Source organism: Helianthus annuus, chromosome 8 (genome assembly GCF_002127325.2).
Source record: "Helianthus annuus cultivar XRQ/B chromosome 8, HanXRQr2.0-SUNRISE, whole genome shotgun sequence".
In the NCBI taxonomy this organism is placed as follows: domain Eukaryota; kingdom Viridiplantae; phylum Streptophyta; class Magnoliopsida; order Asterales; family Asteraceae; genus Helianthus; species Helianthus annuus.
In genome coordinates this window covers 14234819-14254144 of record NC_035440.2, presented here as the reverse complement: position 1 = coordinate 14254144, position 19326 = coordinate 14234819, and the positions used below count along the sequence as shown (strand labels likewise).

Genomic DNA, 19326 nt, shown 5'->3' with positions numbered 1-19326 from the left:
AAACACCCATCTCTAGGGTTGTTTCCCCATTTGTTGTTACAACACTCATTTACACAAAACCCCAGTGCTTATTTTCTCTCTCTCAACACACGACGGCAACACTCTTGGCAAGCGTAGATCTTGTTCACCAATCGGACCACTCTCTTCCCTTGTTTGATTCTAACCGGTTAGTGTTTTGTTATGCTTACTTGACTGAATGATGTTATGATTCCACGTTTTGTCTTAGCCGGTTAGAGTTGATTGTATGAATTGTTTACATGTTGTGTAGTATGATCGGATTGAGTGTATGATTGTTAATCTGTTGCTATGTGATGATCTTGTTAGTGATTAGGGTTCTCATTGGTGGTTATTATCATATGTTGCGCACGGAATCATGATGAAATAATAAGTAATCGGCCGCATGTTCATCGATAGGTTAGTGTTCATGATATGATATGATTAGGGTTATGTGAATTGATTGTAACAAACCTTGTTTGATCGAAATCTAGTAAGCCTTGAAACTGAAAGTTGTTAATTGATTTCAAAAATTGGAAACTGATAAAGAATTGTAACCGGTTGCCTAAATCATGGAAATAACAAAACTAATCGCACAAAGGGGGCCTGATCGCACAAAGCGGTTCCCAGTCGCACAAGCCAGTCCAGTCGCACAAGTGTTAGGTTTGTTAACTGTTGGGCCGTGCATGTCATACTGGACTGGGCCAGCCTAAATCACACGACCCAGCCCAGTCGCACAAGGTGTCCCGATCGAACAAGAATAGCTGGACCGCACAAGATCGTTTATTTAGATTGTTTTGTTGTTTGGGCCGGATCGAACAAGCCCATCTGGATCGCACAAGTCACCTATTAACTGGGCCGAGTATGCTATCTGACTACTTAACTATTTGGGCCGGGCTTGTTGGACCGCACAACATGCTGTGGATTGCACAAGGTTGTGCCGATCGCACAACATGTTGGGGCCGGATGTTATTGGGCCGAATCAATTAATTGCACAATGCTGAATGGATTGTATGACTGTTACTTGGTTGCCATGATCAATACGTGATTATTAACGTGTTAACTTGTATGAAACGTACGTGCATTACTCAAACCAAACCTGACTTGTATGGTAATCCTGTTAGGACGTGTTTGACCACTTTTAATTCAAGTAACTTTGGTATAATCTGCCGAGCAAACCAAGGTGAGTTCATTGCATTTTCTCAAGCATGCGTCCCGGTGGTTTGGGACAAATGGTAAACAATTGGAAGGGAAACGTGGGGTAAACAACTGGAACATAAAAACAATCATCTACCGGATTGCCTGTAAGGCAATGGGGTAATTAGTTGATAGCGCTATTAGGTTTGGCACCCTCACACCGGGCCGTAAGGACGGGCGTGAACTAATTACTGGGACAACTTGTAACGCGGATATAAGACCTCCTACAGCTTGTCAAGGTTGCTTGATACCTTGACTTTGACCAATGCCTGTAGGGCATTGGGGTCAGGCATTCCCATCATTGACGCTGCATACGGTACAATAATCAAGTTAACAACGACATCTGAACCAAACAACGAGTTGATTTAACTAATATCTGGTAACTTCACACGTAAGCAACACCTTGAACTCACCAGCGTAGTCTGACACACTTGTTTGCATGCTTGTAGGTCATTAACTTTGGGACATGGACTTGCTATCTGGGCGTGCTGGAGTGGTCATGGATCGAAGCTACTGGATCATTGATAATTGATACATTGGTTTTAAGTTTATTTTGAAACAATTACTAAACGTCTTATCATATGCTTCTGCTACATAACTCTTGTGAATTGATATTGTGTTTGACAAATAATCTTGGTTATTAATGACATGTTTTATTTAAGCATTTACTATTGGTTCCATGTGATTGGTGGCTCAGACTCTGATGTGTAACACGCCTCGCGGGGTTTCCGCAGGTGGTATTTTGGGGGTGTTACAATTTGGCTCTAGCAAGATCAAACAAAATGGCCTAAAGATTTACATATTTATTTTTGCTATTATGGTTGCTTTTATCATATAAGTTGTTATATTACAATCAACCTAATACCAAACTTTTAAAAGGTGTTTTAAAATGTTCACAATCAATTATAACAAGTTCTAAACTGATTTTTACAACTTGTAAATATTTGTTATAAAACAAATAGTTTATTTTGAAATAAATAATAACCATTAGAGTTTTTGAAATTTAACAAGTTTTTAACTTTCTAAAACTTATAACTTAATAGTTTTAAAACTATTAACTTTAAATGGTTATACAAGTCGCGACAAACTTAGTTTTAATAGGTTATTTAAAATTAAGTGTCCTGAGAGATGAAAGGGTTCATCAAGATGTCACGACTAAATATGTACTAAAATTGGCTATTACGACCCTATTTGGTAAATATTAAATTAACCCAAAATTAAAATCAATAGTCTATGCCATCCTATCACAAGCTACACTTGGAACGTAAAAGCGAACCATCAGTGTTTGGAGCCACAGCACCACACTTGATGTCTAGCATATCCTTCCAAGGTGCAAGGGTTTCGTTGACACATCCGGCCCTTCCACACGTACCTCTTTTAGGACGACTATTACTTTTTCTTTTCTCACCACATGCTCCAGCTGTCTCGAAAGTAAAAAGTCGGCATAGATGAGGCTAAACGTATCAATGCATAGACAAGAGTTGTCTTAGCGGCCTCATACTCGAGAGTTGTGCAATTCTCACAATTGACACTCGTTGTCAGTCTGCTTAGTCACTTACTAAAGTGCATGCCACAGCTGCCTTTACTACTGACATAGCCAGATTCTCATTCCTTGTTCTAATTATTGTAATGGGTCATTAATTAAATAAGGAAATATACATCGAAAATACTAATTAAAATCTCTTTGCTTATGTAACAGATGTCTAATGAAAACAACTCCTTCGTTCTCAAGTCTATACTTGAAAAGGAAAAACTAAATAACACCAACTTTCTCGAATGGCATCGCAATCTGAGAATAGTTCTCAAGATGGCGAAAAAGCTCTATATCTTAGATGGCCCAGTCCCTACCGAGCCTGAAAGTAACACTACTGCTGCTCGTAAGGCACTAGAAAAGCATAACGAGGATGCCATTGAGGTAGCCTGCCTTATGTAAGCCACCATGTCTCCTGAACTTCAGAAGAACATGGAAGATAAAGATGCTTATGACATGATCAACCCAACTGAAAGGCATGTTTCAGAAACAAGCCCGACAGGAGCGACATAAGCTGTAAAATGCAAGAAGGATCGTGTGTCAGTACTCATGTGCTTAAGATGAAAGGGTACATTGACCAGATGAACAAACTTGGTTATCCCCTGCAAGATGAAATGGCAGCGGACTTCATCTTGAACTCTCTCCCTAGCTCATATGACCAGTTCATTATGAACTATAATATGAATGCTTGGGTGAAGACTGTGCATGAGCTACATGGTATGCTCAAAACGGCTGAGGTGAACATTCCACATAAAACCAACCAAGTTCTGATGGTCAAGTCTGGTGGTGTTAAGAAGCCCAACAACAAGAAAAGGGCTCATAACAGCAAAGGCAAGAAAATGGTTGTTGTTGCTGCCAAATCTGCCACCAACAACAAGCAGGTTGCAAAACCACCCCCTCCCCAGGAGCGTCAGTTCTTTGAATGCAACCAAATGGGGCACTGGAAAAGGAACTGCCCACAGTATCTAGCCAAGCTGAAGGTGAACAAGGCCAATAACATTGGCACTTCTTCAGGTGTTCTCATTTATGTTATTGAGCTTTTTACTGTCTCTAGCAACACATGGGTATTTGATACCGGGTGTGGTTACCACATCACTAATGTTTTGCAGGAGCCTGAAAAGTGGAGGAAGCTGAAACAAGGCGACATGGAACTCATCGTTGGTGATGGGAAAAGAGTGCCCGTTCTTGCAACCGGCACATTTCATTTTTCATGTCCTTCTGGCCTTGTAGTTAATTTAAACAATTGTTTGTTTGCACCTGGTATAACCAGAAACATTATTTCAGTTTCCCTTTTGTTTGAACAAGGTTTCAAGTACGTTTTTAATGGTATTTCTATTGCTGCCTACTTGAATGATGTCTTTTATTTTGAGGCTAAACCTCGAAATGGTATTTATGAGATTGATGTTCAAACATGTAATAACATATATCATCTTTCTAAGCGTAACAAAGCTGGTATTAATGAAACCTTTTTATGGCATTGTAGACTTGGCCACATAAGTAAGGCACGCATAAAATGGCTCCAATCCGAAGGGATTCTTGAATCCACTGGACAAGACTCCTTTAATGATTGCGAATCTTGCTTAGCTGGCAAACTCACAAAGCGTCCCTTCACTGGTTTTGGTGAACGGGCCAATGGTCTGCTAGGACTCATTCACACTGATGTATGTGGCCCTTTCAGAACCATGACAAGAAACCATGAAAGATACTTCGTTACTTTCATCGACGATTATAGTCGATATGCTTATGTCTATCTTATGAAGCATAAGCATGAAACTTTTGAAAAGTTCAAAGAGTTTCAAAACGAAGTAGAAAACCAACTTACTAGAAAGATAAAAATACTTCGATCAGATCGAGGTGGCGAATACCTCAGCTTAGAGTTCCTCAATCATCTCAAAGAGTGTGGAATAATTTCAGAACCCACTCCACCTGGCACACCCCAACTTAATGGCGTGAGCGAGAGGAGAAATCGAACCCTACTTAATATGGTTCGATCGATGATGTGTAGAACTAACTTGCCTCACTCCTTTTGGGGTCATGCTCTTATGACTGCCGCCCGCATTGTCAATCTGGCTCCGACTAAAAAGGTAAACAAAACCCCATATGAGATATGGCATGGGCATAAACCCGATTTGGAATACCTAAAAGTATGGGGATGTGATGCATACATCACAAGTGATGCTGATGATAAGCTCGATCCTCGAGGCGAAAAGGTTGTTTTCGTCGGATACTATAAAAGAAGCGGATATTATTTCTACCATCCTGATGCAAATGTTATTTCCATCAAAAGGAAGGGGCACTTTCTCGAGGAAGAACTTCTTAATCGAGGAACTGGAAATAATGTGGTTGATCTTGAAGAAATTCGAGAACCAACAACAACCGCTGATGAAGTCGGAACGTCTGAACAACAAGAAATTGTTGCTGATGAATCAGACATGAACACAGGCGTTCGCAGAAGTAGCAGGACTCGTAAAGAACCTGACAGATACCTTTGGCATCTCGAAGGTGCTGAAGTCTTGGTAGTAGATGAGTCTAATGACGAACCTACTAACTACAAATCTGCTATCTCAGATCCTGAATCTGCAAAATGGCTGGAAGCCATGAACGCTGAGAGGCAATCTATGCGTGATAATCAAGTCTGGGACTTGGTTGAGCTACCCCCCGAATCTCGGGCAGTAGGGAGCAAATGGGTTTTCAAGAGAAAAACCGATATGCATGGAAATGTACACACCTTTAAAGCACGGCTAGTTGCGAAGGGTTTCACTCAAACTCAGGGTATTGACTATGATGAAACCTTCTCGCCCGTTGCTATGATCAAATCGATCAGGATATTGCTTGCCATAGCCGCGTACTATGACTACGAGATATGGCAAATGGATGTCAAAACCGCTTTTCTTAATGGGCATCTCTCTGAAGATGTCTATATGGTTCAGCCAGACGGTTTTGTTGATCCAAAATATCCTAATAGGGTGTGCAAGCTGAATAAGTCCATTTATGGACTCAAGCAGGCGTCTCGTAGCTGGAATCTTCGTTTTGACCAAAAGATCAAAGAGTTTGGTTTTGTCAAAAATGAAGATGAGCCTTGTGTTTACAGAAAGGCTAGTGGGAGCACTATATCATTCCTCATCCTGTATGTGGATGATATACTGATTATTGGAAACAACGTCCACTATTTGGGAACTTGTTTCGCAATGAAAGATCTTGGAGAAACAGCTTATATTCTAGGAATCAAGATCTATAGGGATAGATCTAAGCGGCTTCTTGGGCTAAGTCAAAGTACATACATAGACAAAATGATGACACGCTTTAAGATGGAAAACTCCAAGAAAGGAGGTGTTCCCATGACTAAAGGGACTGTGTTGAACAAATCGCAATCTCCTTCAACGGACATTGAAATTAAGCGAATGGAAGGAGTTCCATATGCTTCAGCGATTGGCTCTATCATGTATGCTATGTTATGTACTAGACCTGACGTCTCGCATGCTTTAAGCATGACTAGTCGTTATCAGCAAGCTCCTGGAATCGCCCATTGGACTGCTGTAAAGAACATTCTGAAGTATCTGAGAAGAACTAAAGATATGTTCTTAGTATTTGGAGGAGTAGAAGAAGAGCTCACTGTAAGATGTTACACTGATGCCAGTTTTCAAACTGACCGAGATGATTCTCGCTCACAATCAGGTTTCGTATTCACTCTAAATGGAGGAGCTATCTCATGGAAGAGCTCCAAGCAGAGTGTGGTGGCGGATTCAACCACCGAATCTGAATATATAGCCGCATCAGATGCTGCAAAGGAGGCTGCTTGGATGAAGAAATTCATAACCGATCTCGATGTGGTTCCAAGCATTAAAAGACCCATCGAGATATTCTGTGATAACACAGGTGCTATTGCTCAAGCCAAAGAGCCCAGGTCTCATCACAAGGCCAAGCACATTCTAAGAAAGTTCCAATACATACGGGAAATTGTGGAACGTGGAGACATCGTGATAAGCAAAGTGGACACAGATCAAAACCTAGCAGACCCGTTTACTAAGCCCATGACTCAGGACAAGCATGATCAGCACATGGGTGCTATCGGGCTTAGATTAGCTAGCAGTATGTTTTGATTTAGTATTTGGATGTACGAACTTTTAACAGTTGTACTTTTGAATTCAATTTTGATTTACTGGTTAAATGCAATTTTGAATCCTATAACTGTGTTCGATTTTAATACGTTTAATCCGTGAATCTTGCATTCAAAACTATTCGTAGTCGGTCAGACTCGTGGGAACGATTCTGAATTAAGACTATTCTGACTTTGGACTCAAGGAGTTGACTTCCAAATTCACAAACCTCATTATGAATGACGTTGGATGTAACTCGCATCAAATCATCTTCATGGATCTTAGTCATAAGATGCTTTGATATTGGTATACCCATTAAGTATCCTTTGACCTGAGATACATATTAGAACTTCCGTTTACCAAGGATTATTCTTTGATTACTGTCAACCGCTGTCGCGTAACTGCCAGTCATAAAGGCTTTAATTGGGAATAGTTCTGAAGTTCAGTGGGAGTTGTATGTAGTCGATATGGGATTCTGTACTCTTACATGATATGTAACAGTTAGACATTGTGGCGCCCTCGTTGATTCAAACTGGTAAAGTGTAAGGCGTTACCCAAACTTACTGTGTGTTTGTTCGGACCACTTTGACTCTTGATCGAGAACAATAATAATTGAACACCATATGAGAATGAATTTAATCCATGTCTCATTGATTCAATTTATGTCTTTTACAGAAAGGATGAATGACAACAATTACCATAAGTCTATTGTCTTGCAATAGTAAGTTGTTACTAATTGCAAGGTGTTTCGGTTAATGACTTTAAAGTGTCATACCTTGTTGGGGGCAGCCATGTGCAGCTAGACTACCGCTGACTGTCTGTGTTGAGGATTTTATCGAAGGCCGTCCAAGTGGGAGATTGTTGGATTTATATGTACAGGTTCGATAAGTCAACGCTGCTGACCGAGCTATGACCCGTAAGAGTTACACCTTGGGCAACGAACATTAAATCCACTTAATTCGATTAACTGGTGATCGCGAACAATTAGCGGAACGGAATATATAATTATCTAGAATAATTATTTATTTGCGTGGAACGGAATTTATTATTTATACACGTTATAAATAATTTAACGTTTAATTACTTTTTTAATTAAACTTTGTCTTTGCGGGTTTTGTATCACGATTGGGCTTGTACCAGTCGTATTGGGCTTTGTAGGGCCAAAAGATAATTAGTGGTGGTTATTAGAGTTTATTAGATAAAACCTAATTGTCTCTTTATATTATATTGTATATATAATATACTAATGTTTTTGAAAAAGAATAACAACAGCAAAAGTTGCCGTCATACTTGAAAAGGAGTAATTTTCTTTTGGTTCTTTTGTGATATAATCACATAATCAAAAGGAACAGCCGCCACTTCAGAAAAGTGCCGACTCTTTTCTTTTGTGATCATTGTTCCGCGAGGCACACCCGGTTACCGTGTTCGTGTTCTAGCCCTCGTTCGTTGTACCTCGGTGTCTCACACGGTTAATTATTAACCACAAGGGTATAACTTTTCTCATCGGTAGATTAATTATTTTATGTACCGTATTTGCTTGTTTGTAACCATGATCCTGTTCGGTTCACTTTTTGGTGTTGATTATTTATATTTATTCCGCTGCGTTTTATTAATTATAGATTTAGTTAATAAAATATGTCAAACCCGTTTTGATAAAAAAAATTAAAATTGACACCACTGAATCCCAACAGTGGTATCAAAGCCACGCTTACAAGATGCAAATCGGAACCGGTCCTTTTAACCGGTTATAAATCTCAAACTTTAACTTGTTTAAAGTTTCAGATCTAAATATTTTTTGGGCAAAAAGTTATTTGGTCAAAAGTTTTATTTATTTTTATTTGACCAAAATATTGCCCACTTTTATATTATTGTGTTGAATATGTAAATCTGGCCGACCTTGTACTTGTATTTTTGTTATTGTTTTGTTTTATGGTTTTGGCCCACTTTGTGGCTCAAAGTTGTAATAGATTAGGGTTTCAGTTTTGTTATATTTTATATTATAATATAAAGTTGAAGACCCGAAGACAAAACAGAAGACATTACAGGAATCAAGGAGCTGCTGAAGACGACTAGATGCACTAGGTCCATCCTTGTGGTTGTTTGTTACCCCGTGACCCAATTTGGTCTTGCTATTTGGCTCTAGCAAGATCAAACAAAATGGCCTAAAGATTTACATATTTATTTTTGCTATTATGGTTGCTTTTATCATATAAGTTGTTATATTACAATCAACCTAATACCAAACTTTTAAAAGGTGTTTTAAAATGTTCACAATCAATTATAACAAGTTCTAAACTGATTTTTACAACTTGTAAATATTTGTTATAAAACAAATAGTTTATTTTGAAATAAATAATAACCATTAGAGTTTTTAAAATTTAACAAGTTTTTAACTTTCTAAAACTTATAACTTAATAGTTTTAAAACTATTAACTTTAAATGGTTATACTAGTCGCGACAAACTTAGTTTTAATAGGTTATTTAAAATTAAGTGTCCTGAGAGATGAAAGGGTTCATCAAGATGTCACGACTAAATATGTACTAAAATTGGCTCTTACGACCCTATTTGGTAAATATTAAATTAACCCATAATTAAAATCAATAGTCTATGCCATCCTATCATAAGCTACACTTGGAACGTAAAAGCGAACCATCAGTGTTTGGAGCCACAGCACCACACTTGATGTCTAGCATATCCTTCCAAGGTGCAAGGGTTTCGTTGACACATCCGGCCCTTCCACACGTACCTCTTTTAGGACGACTATTACTTTTTCTTTTCTCACCACATGCTCCAGCTGTCTCGAAAGTAAAAAGTCGGCATAAATGAGGCTAAACGTATCAATGCATAGACAAGAGTTGTCTTAGCGGCCTCATACTCGAGAGTTGTGCAATTCTCACAATTGACACTCGTTGTCAGTCTTCCTAGTCACTTAGTAAAGTGCATGCCACAGCTGCCTTAACTACTGACATAGCCAGATTCTCATTCCTTGTTCTAATTATTGTAATGGGTCATTAATTAAATAAGGAAATATACATCGAAAATACTAATTAAAATCTCTTTGCTTATGTAACAGATGTCTAATGAAAACAACTCCTTCGTTCTCAAGTCTATACTTGAAAAGGAAAAACTAAATAACACCAACTTTCTCGAATGGCATCGCAATCTGAGAATAGTTTTCAAGATGGCGAAAAAGCTCTATATCTAAGATGGCCCAGTCCCTACCGAGCCTGAAAGTAACACTACTGCTGCTCGTAAGGCACTAGAAAAGCATAACGAGGATGCCATTGAGGTAGCCTGCCTTATGTAAGCCACCATGTCTCCTGAACTTCAGAAGAACATGGAAGATAAAGATGCTTATGACATGATCCAGCAACTGAAAGGCATGTTTCAGAAACAATCGGGGAGACAATGCCGACTCGGGAAAGGAAACAATTTGAACGTGGGGCGAGTTCAACCGTAATATTACGGTTTAAAATAAAAAAATTACTTTTTCTTTTAAAAATTAAGGATTATTGGATTTTAATAATCTTAAGTTTCACCTGTTGGTGGATAATAATCCCAACTTTAAAAATTCTCTCCAACGATTCCAACTTCTTACAATGGTGGCCCCTATTAATCCTTTTCTAACATATAAGAATTTAGCTTCCTCAATAGATTCAAGTGCACCTGCAGACTGCTTAAATGATTTAAGTGCACCTATGTTAGAAATGGATCAATGGTGGCCAAATATTTTCAAGTTGGGATCATTGGAAGAAATTTTTAATGTTGGAATTATTATCGGCCAAGAGGTGAAACTTAGGATTATTAAAATCCATTAACCCAAAAATTAAAGTATAAATACCAAACCAAACCATAACCAAATACCTTCAAATTTATACCCAACAAAACCAAAAAATACCACCAATTCTTCCCAAACATTTACAAAACAAAATGGCGGATGAACTCCCGTTACGGTTCCCACCCATGAGTAGCGACGCGTTATGGTGGGTCAAGTCTTGAGACGTGCATGGATCAGGTAAAAAATATCCAACTATCAAATGTATCAAACATAACCACAACAACCTCCAGATGTAGCAAACAACCACAAATCACTAGACAGAAGAGGAGGTGGGCGATGTCCGTGGTACGAAGAAGTTATGGGCCACCTAAGAATTGTTGTGTAAAAAATTATTGTGAAGAGACATTGTTATTATGAAAAAGAAGTTTCGGGATAAAACTACGATTTCTTTACAGAACAATTCTTAAATTTTATAGAATAAAAACACTAATAATAGCACCAAGCAGAATTTGAACTCACCTTTTAATTGTGAACCATCACAATTAACCATCAAAATTTCATGTAATAATCTCATGTTTGTGTAACGAAAATAATCAATTTAAAAAGCTACTCTCGATTGTCTTCCTTTTTATTTCTTCTCGCTTTCCAAAACGGCATGGGTATGTTGGGATAGGGTCATTGGACCGATGGACAAGGGGGGCCTAGGGTTAGGTGCTCTTAAAAATATGAATCTTAGTTTGTTATCAAAATGGTGATGGCGTCTCAAACATGAAAAGAATTCCCTTTGGGGGAGAATTATTATGGCAATCCATTTGCATACATATTCCGCGTCGTACCTTCCTGTTAGGGAAGGCATTTCCGGAATTTGGAACAACATTGTTCGAGCGGGGAAAGAATTTCACAATTACAATTTGCCAGTTCAAAACATGATAAAAGGGGTGGTGGGTAATGGTAGAGAGGTTCGTTTCTGGTTGGATTGGTGGACTGGAGACGGCCTGCTGAAGGATTTTCCCAGAACTGTTCAGTTTGGAAAGACGTAAGCATGCCTCTGTTGGAGACCGTTTAAACATGTGGGAGTGGAAATTTATGCCTAACATAAATGCACTGTTAGACCAACTGCACCAAATCGAGGCAGTGAGAAGCACAATCCAACTGGAAAACAGGAATGATACGTGGATATGGACCTACTGGGGTGACGGAGTCTTCTCGGTTTCATCAACGAAAGAAATGCTAAACAGGTTTGCTACACCATTCTATCCTTACGATTGGGCGAAATGGGTTCCTAAAAAGGTAAACATTTTTGGGTAATGCGGGGTACAAGACCGGTTATCAACGATGGTCGGGTTAAAGAAGAGGGGTTTGCTAGCTACCGATCCAGTCTGCACATTATGTGGGGAAAGAGACCAAGTCGCAGATCATTTATTTATCTGTTGTTACGCAGCAGCGGTGTTGTGGCATAAAGTAAGTAATTGGTGTAAAGTTCAGCAGATTTTTGCGCACTCAATAAAAGACCTGTTCGAATTCTACAAATCTGCGCATTTAGACGAACCAAAAAGAGTGTATCTACAATCGATTATATTAGCAATGTGTTGGGCCATTTGGAAGGCAAGGAAGAGAAGATTTTCAAAGGAAAACACGTGAACATAGAAGGGATCTTTGGTGAGATGCAGACAACGACTTTCCTGTGGATTAAAAATAGAGCAAAGAAATCAGCGTTGGTATGGAGAGATTGGGTGCGTTTTGAGATAGGAAACTAAGTTTCTTGTTTGTTACGACTCCTTGTGGTGATGTAATAGGAGTTTTTAAATATGGGTGGTTGGCTTAGTAGCTTACTAACCATTTTGTGTGTCTGTAAAAACTTTTTGGTGATCGAATAAAGTGTTTGCTGTTTGCCATTCAAAAAAAACCCAATGTAAATGAATGCAAGAGGAGTATTGTATTAATTACATCACATGTATATCCTATATCCTTCTACTTGTAGTAGAAATCACATCACATGCCATAAATGCAAACAAATGTCAAATGTAAAAACAAAAATAAAAAATTATTCGTTAGATATATATGGATTAAATATTTAAAATATCCACATGTACCTTATATAACATTAACATTATGTTCACATTAAAATTTATTACCATGTTTGTGTGTAATTGTGTATATATATACATGTATTATAGAGAGAAAATCATAGCAGAAGCAAAATGGGGATTACACAACAAGCTTTGACTAGGTTTATGGTGTTTGTCTTCATTCTATTTGGTAATTAGAACCTCTTGTGCATGCTCCCTTATGCTTATATATATACATGTTATCTTTTCAACTTGTTGTTCTTATATTATCTAATATATCGGTTATTCAAATTATGTGTGAAGGGATGTGGCAGGGGACAATCGCGGTTCGACGTAGTATACCACGCTGCAAAAGTGTTGCTGAGTGTGAACCATTATGTGGAAATTGTTTGTTTTGTCGGTGTGTAGGCGGAGAGTGTGTCAATGATAGATGTCCTCATCCCAAGAATCAACAACTCGCAAAAGATAGTGGTTTTCAAAGAGAATCGAGTGTGATGAACCATCTATAAGTCTTTTATTTGTTATTACACGTAAAGAGTTTTATGATCGAAACTATCAGATTTATTCGTATGTGCAAAAGAAAATTACAGTTCTAAATAGGTGCAACTTTTTTGATTAAATGCTTTTTAACACCTACAACAAATATAAGTATATGCTAGCTAATCAATTAAGAAACTTATTAATGTATTTAAATGTGTAAATCTATTCAAAAGAAAATTTAAATGTGTTAATAAGCACAAAATTAGCTAACTTAAGTTGCTAGTTAATAAAAAAAGTTATTAATGTATCATCAAGTGTGAATGCAAAGTGCATCATCAAGACATAAGATTGCACTCCTATGTGGGAGTTAGAATGCGGCATACCCATCAGGGTCATCCCCACTTGTTCATATGTCAAAAAACCAATATCCAAAAAAGCTCCTACTTAAATACCATTCCAAGTTTGGCCCTTGTGGGACAAGTTACATTTTTTATATTTCTACACTAGGTTAGAACCTCGTGTATTACACGGATCAAATAATAAAAGAAAAGTTATATCTTAAAAAACCAAGTGTATTACATAGATTAGATAAATGTAATTTTGTATACTAAATACTATAAACGTCATATCTTTAAAAAAAACCGTGTATAGTCAGGTTGAATGAATCTACCAAATAATAAAAAAAAAATTGTATCCTTAAAAACCCCGTATATTACACGTGTTGAATAGATCCAAAAAAGAGTTATATCTTTAAAAATAATGTATATTACAGAGATTAAATAAATGTAATTTTGTATATTAAATACTAAAAACGTCGTATCTTTAAAAAACTCGTGTATAGTCGGGTTGAAAAATCTACCAAATAAAAAAAATATATCCTTAAAAAACCCCGTGTATTATACGTGTTGAATAAATCTAATTTTACATAGCAAATGATATAAGGTTATATCTTTAAAAACTTCATATATTACACGGGTTATATAAATGTAACTTTGAATAGTAAATAATAAAAAGAATATTTTTAGAAACCCCACGTTTTACACAAGTTGAATAAATATAATTTTGTATACCAAATAATAAAAAGTTTTATTTTTAATAAATTAGGAAAACATTTAATATTAATTCATTATTTGTATATTTAATAAAAGATAAGTAGGAAAGAGAGGTATGTGTTTAAAAAAATGTATTAAACAAGTTGATCTTCCACGCGCGTTGCGGCGGGATGTTGATTATTAAAGTCTTTAATATCATTACATGCTATGCAAAAAAAAAAAAAAAATTGTTTAAGAAAAATAATTTATTTCAATTTGCTCTACTCCTAGCCTACACCACGACACTAAATCATAAATCATTTGTATATAGTAATGTTTTATAAGGTTTAAATAATAAGCCACTAAAGAAGTCATTATTCATTAACAAATAATATTTTTTTAAGATTAAAAAACTAAAATAAAGTTCTTATTGCTAACAAAAATTCTTCGTCCCATACAGAGTTACATATAGGAATTAATAGTCTTGTTCAAGTTGTCTATTTATATAATTATATGTGTACAATGCCATTATTATTTATTTATAATAACTATACATGTCTCATTGTCTACAACGTATATAATTTATACAATTAGTATTATTTATAGCACTGGTACACAATAAAAAATTAGAAAGAAAAACTGCCATCCACATATTACTCACAACTTCAAATTTAACTATAATATCATAAATTCTGCAGATTTCCATTTAGTAACTTCCTATTATTAATGTTTTAAAAATAATGAAAGCTATATCAAAGGCCAAACTTCGAGTATGGTTGGGAAAGTTCATCAAACGTTTAATATAACTAGTGGGAATGCCCGCGCGTTGCTGCGGGTACATTATCTTTTTTGGCACACATAGTTTCAGATGATATCGTTGCATTAGAGATGATTTTGTGATACGAACCAAATAGTTAATCAAATGGTTCTTAGAAAATAGAGAGAAGCCAAAGAGAAACTTGAGTTAAGAGAAGCAAGATTTTGAATAATTCATTTCTTCATTCCCTTAATCTAAATACATATGGCTCATATATAGCCTTACAGAAGCAATACGAAATTAACAAAAATGGCTAACTTGCAACTAAGAAAACCATCACCACTAACCGACTATGGCACTATCTAATCATGCAAAAGAAAAATAACAGCCGTTGGCAAATGGGAACGTTATGTGCATGGCTTTTAGAACATGGCACATATCATTTTGACATGCGTTTACCAGGCTTCTTTTGTCTCCAGGTCCCTTTGCAACATCATTTAGTTTGGGTCGTGGAATACCCATGCCATTATAGGACTATCGTCATCAAAGCACTTCGACAGAGCGAATCCTCCAGTGAGGTTGAAAGCTTGTTGGTGCTTCCCAGCATCACATCCTTATGATATAGTCAAAACCGAAACCGAAACCTAAATCAATTTAAATTCAACATACTAAAAAAGATCATTCAAAAAGAGAATTATCATTGGCACATTATAAAAATCGAGAAGGGGATAGAACCTGGTTCGAGCAGCAAGAGGCGGAACCAGCACCATAGGCAGTGGCGTCATTAAGGCATTCCATCATATACTTGGTACGCATCAGACTTACCTAACATGATTATCACTTTTCAACCTAATAGTAATACATTTTTTAAAAATCTTTTACGGGTTTCATCCTTACTCTCGCTTTCTTAAAATGACCTAACTACCCTTAAATACATTAGATGCTGAATGATTTTAAAAACACTCATTGATGATTTTCAACACTTATAAGTTAGGAGCCATAAGTTATATCCCGTTCAACCCATTTTACCCACCAGTTCTTAACCTAAATGTTTTGGCGACCCATTTGAGATATACATTCATATATGACGTCATACAGGATTTAGAAGGGCCTTCTCAGGATAGGTGACCAACGGCGTGTTGGAAGCCGAATATTCTCCATCACTCCACGGAAGATTCTGGTACTTTTTCTCCCATATATGACTAAGTTCTTTCAAGAACAGCGGCTTATCTTGGTTTTCCAGACACATGAAACCTGAATCTGTGCAGTGTTCTTGATCCTAACAAGTATAAACAACATCAAATTAATATATTAACTATAATATACAGCTTGTTGGGTTTCAAGCTTCTAAACTCTAACAATATACTCACGAATAGAGAATAATTTTACTGCTTGAATTCCCACACTTTATTCATCCTAAAACTTTCATATATATACAACTCATGCTACGTAAATAAAGGAGATACACCCATGTTTTGACCCACTAAAAACTAACTAATCCTAAAACTTTGGACTCCACTACCTACACTCATTCAAACACATAAAACATGTGACTGAATACACTAACTGCTGGCACGTTTCAGACCCGTATCCATGACCCGAACCGAACCCGTCAAGATTATCCAACACAGCTTTTATTAGAATGTTCAAAGCTTAAACTCACCCAAGTGAACAATAACTTGTTTTTGAGATCTCCCATAACAGTATCCAGAATTTCTTGCAAGTTTTGTCTGACATAAATAATTCAGGAAATCCAGTAAATATATTTAAATCAACTTAAACTAATGGAAAACTACCAAAATAGTCTTAGTTAACCCAAAATTTTCAAAAGTAAACATCGAAATTCAGCCTTCACAGTAGCAGTTTAACTGTAAGATATTATATATATAATGAATGATTATTTACTTACAAAAGATGCCAACTTATAAGATAAAGATGAATATTTGATTATAATTTATGACCTCCGGACTCTTTCAGAGTTAATATAGTCTTATACACGCCAGGTGGAAGGTGCCACGCATCACCATTGGCATAGTACTGATAAAATTGCAAACGAATAACGTTTAAATATGTTAAGTAAGAGTAAAACATATTTTTGAGTGAAACAAAGTTGTTACTACTTATTGAGTCGTTAGGTGGCTAACCTCATAAACTTCTTCAAAGTAATCGTTATTAGCACTACCAGTAGCTTCAGAAACATTTAAGTAAATAAATTCAAAATATAAAGAATAAAAACATTTGTGATTTAAATGATTTTGTTCACCGTCGGTTTTCAAGTCTGAACGTTTACAAGCACTTATCCAATGTCCAACTCTTCCTACATACCAGTAAATCACCCTTTAGTAAACCCAAAAGCAAAACGATGCCGAATTATCATATAGATCAGGAAAAGCTATGATCATATTATCTGCATATACACATCAGATTACAAATGATAGTATTTACACCTACATTCATATAGATCACAACATTACAGGATGCACAAAAGAACATGAAACCTTGAGATAATTTTAAAAACTTACCCGATTGAGACCCGAATGCTAAATTCACCATCTGCTATCCAAGGATCCTCCATTCCTTCCTTCCAAACGCCACATCTCCACTTCAGTCTCAAATTCAATTCACGAAGTTTTGCAACTAAAGTACTAAACACAATGCAAATAATGAGCAAAGCAAAGTAATGAGAATCACCATAGAGACGTTTTGCAAACCATTTATATATAATGATGATTCAACTTTAATCAGCCACATCCAAAATTAAATCGTTCCATCTGAGCAGAAATCGAACCTGGTGGAACAAAATTAAAAAAAGATCCAAAAAAATTAAAATCATAATGGTGAAACAAAAGCGTTGCAAAAAGTGAAGTTCCAAAAATTCAAACCTGGTTGATCATTTATGTAGATCCACTGAATACAAAAAACCCTCCAGAAACACAAAATCAATCATAACGACTTACTGCTTCACCTGTTCGTATCCAAGCAACTGCAGAATAAAGAGATTGAATCTGTGATAGCGTTTGTTGTTAACCTGATCTGATGATAATCGATTTCCCTATTTGAAGCCTGACCTAAGACCTTGCCTTATCTTTAATTTGATCTTGGACAGCACCTTATGACGACCAAACGAAGAGGATTTAGGGTTAGTGAAAGGGTGAAACGGTGACTTTAAAGAGCCCTTTTGTGGTTGCAGATGTGGAATTCGGAAGACGGGATCCAGAGGTTTGGAAGGGAAAGAGAAAATGATCCGTCCCTGACTCCCTGTATCTTGTATCTGCAAGTTTATATCTCAAATCATGATTGATTGCTTCCCACCGTTTCACCGTTTCATTTGCGTAGCATTCAATCTTCGGTTTGATTCAGAGGAATGTCGATTAGGTTTCTTTTAAGGGCAGCGATGGAAAGGAATTTGAGCATGTGAGTATGGCTGTTCATTGAATTTACTTTTATACCCTCACAGAGTCTTAAAATATTCATCTCTTTACAATTTTATCCTTACAAAACAAGCTTTTATTAATTGTACATATTGCTTTAAGAGTTGGATGTAATGTAAAATTACATTTTCGTACATCACTTCTCCTTTTTATAATATTATAGATGATAGGAAAATACATATTAATCAAACTTAAAAATCCAGAACGTGTCACGTAGAGTATACCCATTGTGAAATGCAACCCAGTACACACTATCATTCAACACAATCTATGAAGATATCAACAATTTCACCAAATCTACACGCATCGATTCGGTTTTCATTGTTTTTCTTAATAGCAAATCCTGATATGTTTCAAAAGCTCAACCGAATCATTTGCATAAACAGCATCATTGACATTAAATACACGGAAATTGAATGGCCAGATACAAAACTTATCAGTTCCAAACGTCGGTAAATTTGAGCACATCAAAGTTATCCTTCAGCGTCTAGTAATGGTAGTCGTTACTGTTTATAAAATTACCGACTGGACGAAGAACAACCCCAGAAAATTCAATATCCATTGCAATGCGAATAAAAAAGTCATCAAAGATTTCTCGAATCAACGCGAATTCTTCTTCGAATTGTCATTCCACACATGGCAAATTTGAATCGAATCGCCTTTTGACAAAAGCGACATTTTTCATAACAAAATCGTAAGGTTTTATCAGATTTTCATGATCAACGATTTGTAGGATCAACGCGAATTCTTCTTCGAAACTGTCATTCCACATCTCACGAATTTGAATCGAATTGCCTTTTGACAAAAGCGATTATTAAATGATGAAGCGAATTTGAGTTTTCATATTTTTATGTTATGTGAACGCTTGCATATGTATACGTATCCTGAAATAAATTGTTAAATAAAGAATGAGGAATCTTTATCATATAACCTCGCGAATCTGAATCGAATCGTGTTTTA

The 19326-nt window shown here is 36.5% G+C and overlaps 1 protein-coding gene, 1 long non-coding RNA gene and 1 pseudogene across 14 annotated transcripts; 1 reads left to right on the top strand and 2 right to left on the bottom strand.

Moving 5' to 3' along the window:
* Positions 1–3663: 3663 nt before the first annotated feature.
* LOC110870854 lies at positions 3664–4037 on the top strand. The gene is made up of 2 exons (XR_002553300.1): positions 3664–3736; positions 3832–4037. It is a non-coding gene; the product is annotated as an uncharacterized LOC110870854 (long non-coding RNA).
* Positions 4038–15188: 11151 nt separating this feature from the next.
* Positions 15189–18335, bottom strand: LOC110872155. 13 transcript variants are annotated; one of them, XR_004864717.1, is made up of 6 exons: positions 17893–18335; positions 17458–17723; positions 17172–17252; positions 16012–16214; positions 15671–15760; positions 15189–15548 (listed from the first exon to the last, which is right to left on the bottom strand). XR_004864717.1 is itself a non-coding variant. In XM_035976461.1 (5 exons), exons 2-5 carry the CDS (start codon positions 16632–16634, stop codon positions 15462–15464), a joined length of 396 nt encoding a protein of 131 aa, XP_035832354.1. In that variant the 5' UTR covers positions 16635–16972; positions 17080–17156; the 3' UTR covers positions 15189–15461. The 13 variants fall into 13 exon arrangements, 2 of the variants coding, with proteins under 2 accessions (XP_035832354.1, XP_035832353.1); XR_004864716.1 differs by having other exon boundaries at positions 15671–15755; positions 16032–16214; XR_004864719.1 differs by having other exon boundaries at positions 15671–16214; positions 17458–17516; positions 17627–17723.
* Positions 18336–18547: 212 nt separating this feature from the next.
* Positions 18548–19047, bottom strand: LOC118480916 (annotated as a pseudogene).
* Between the last annotated feature and the right edge of the window lie 279 nt (positions 19048–19326).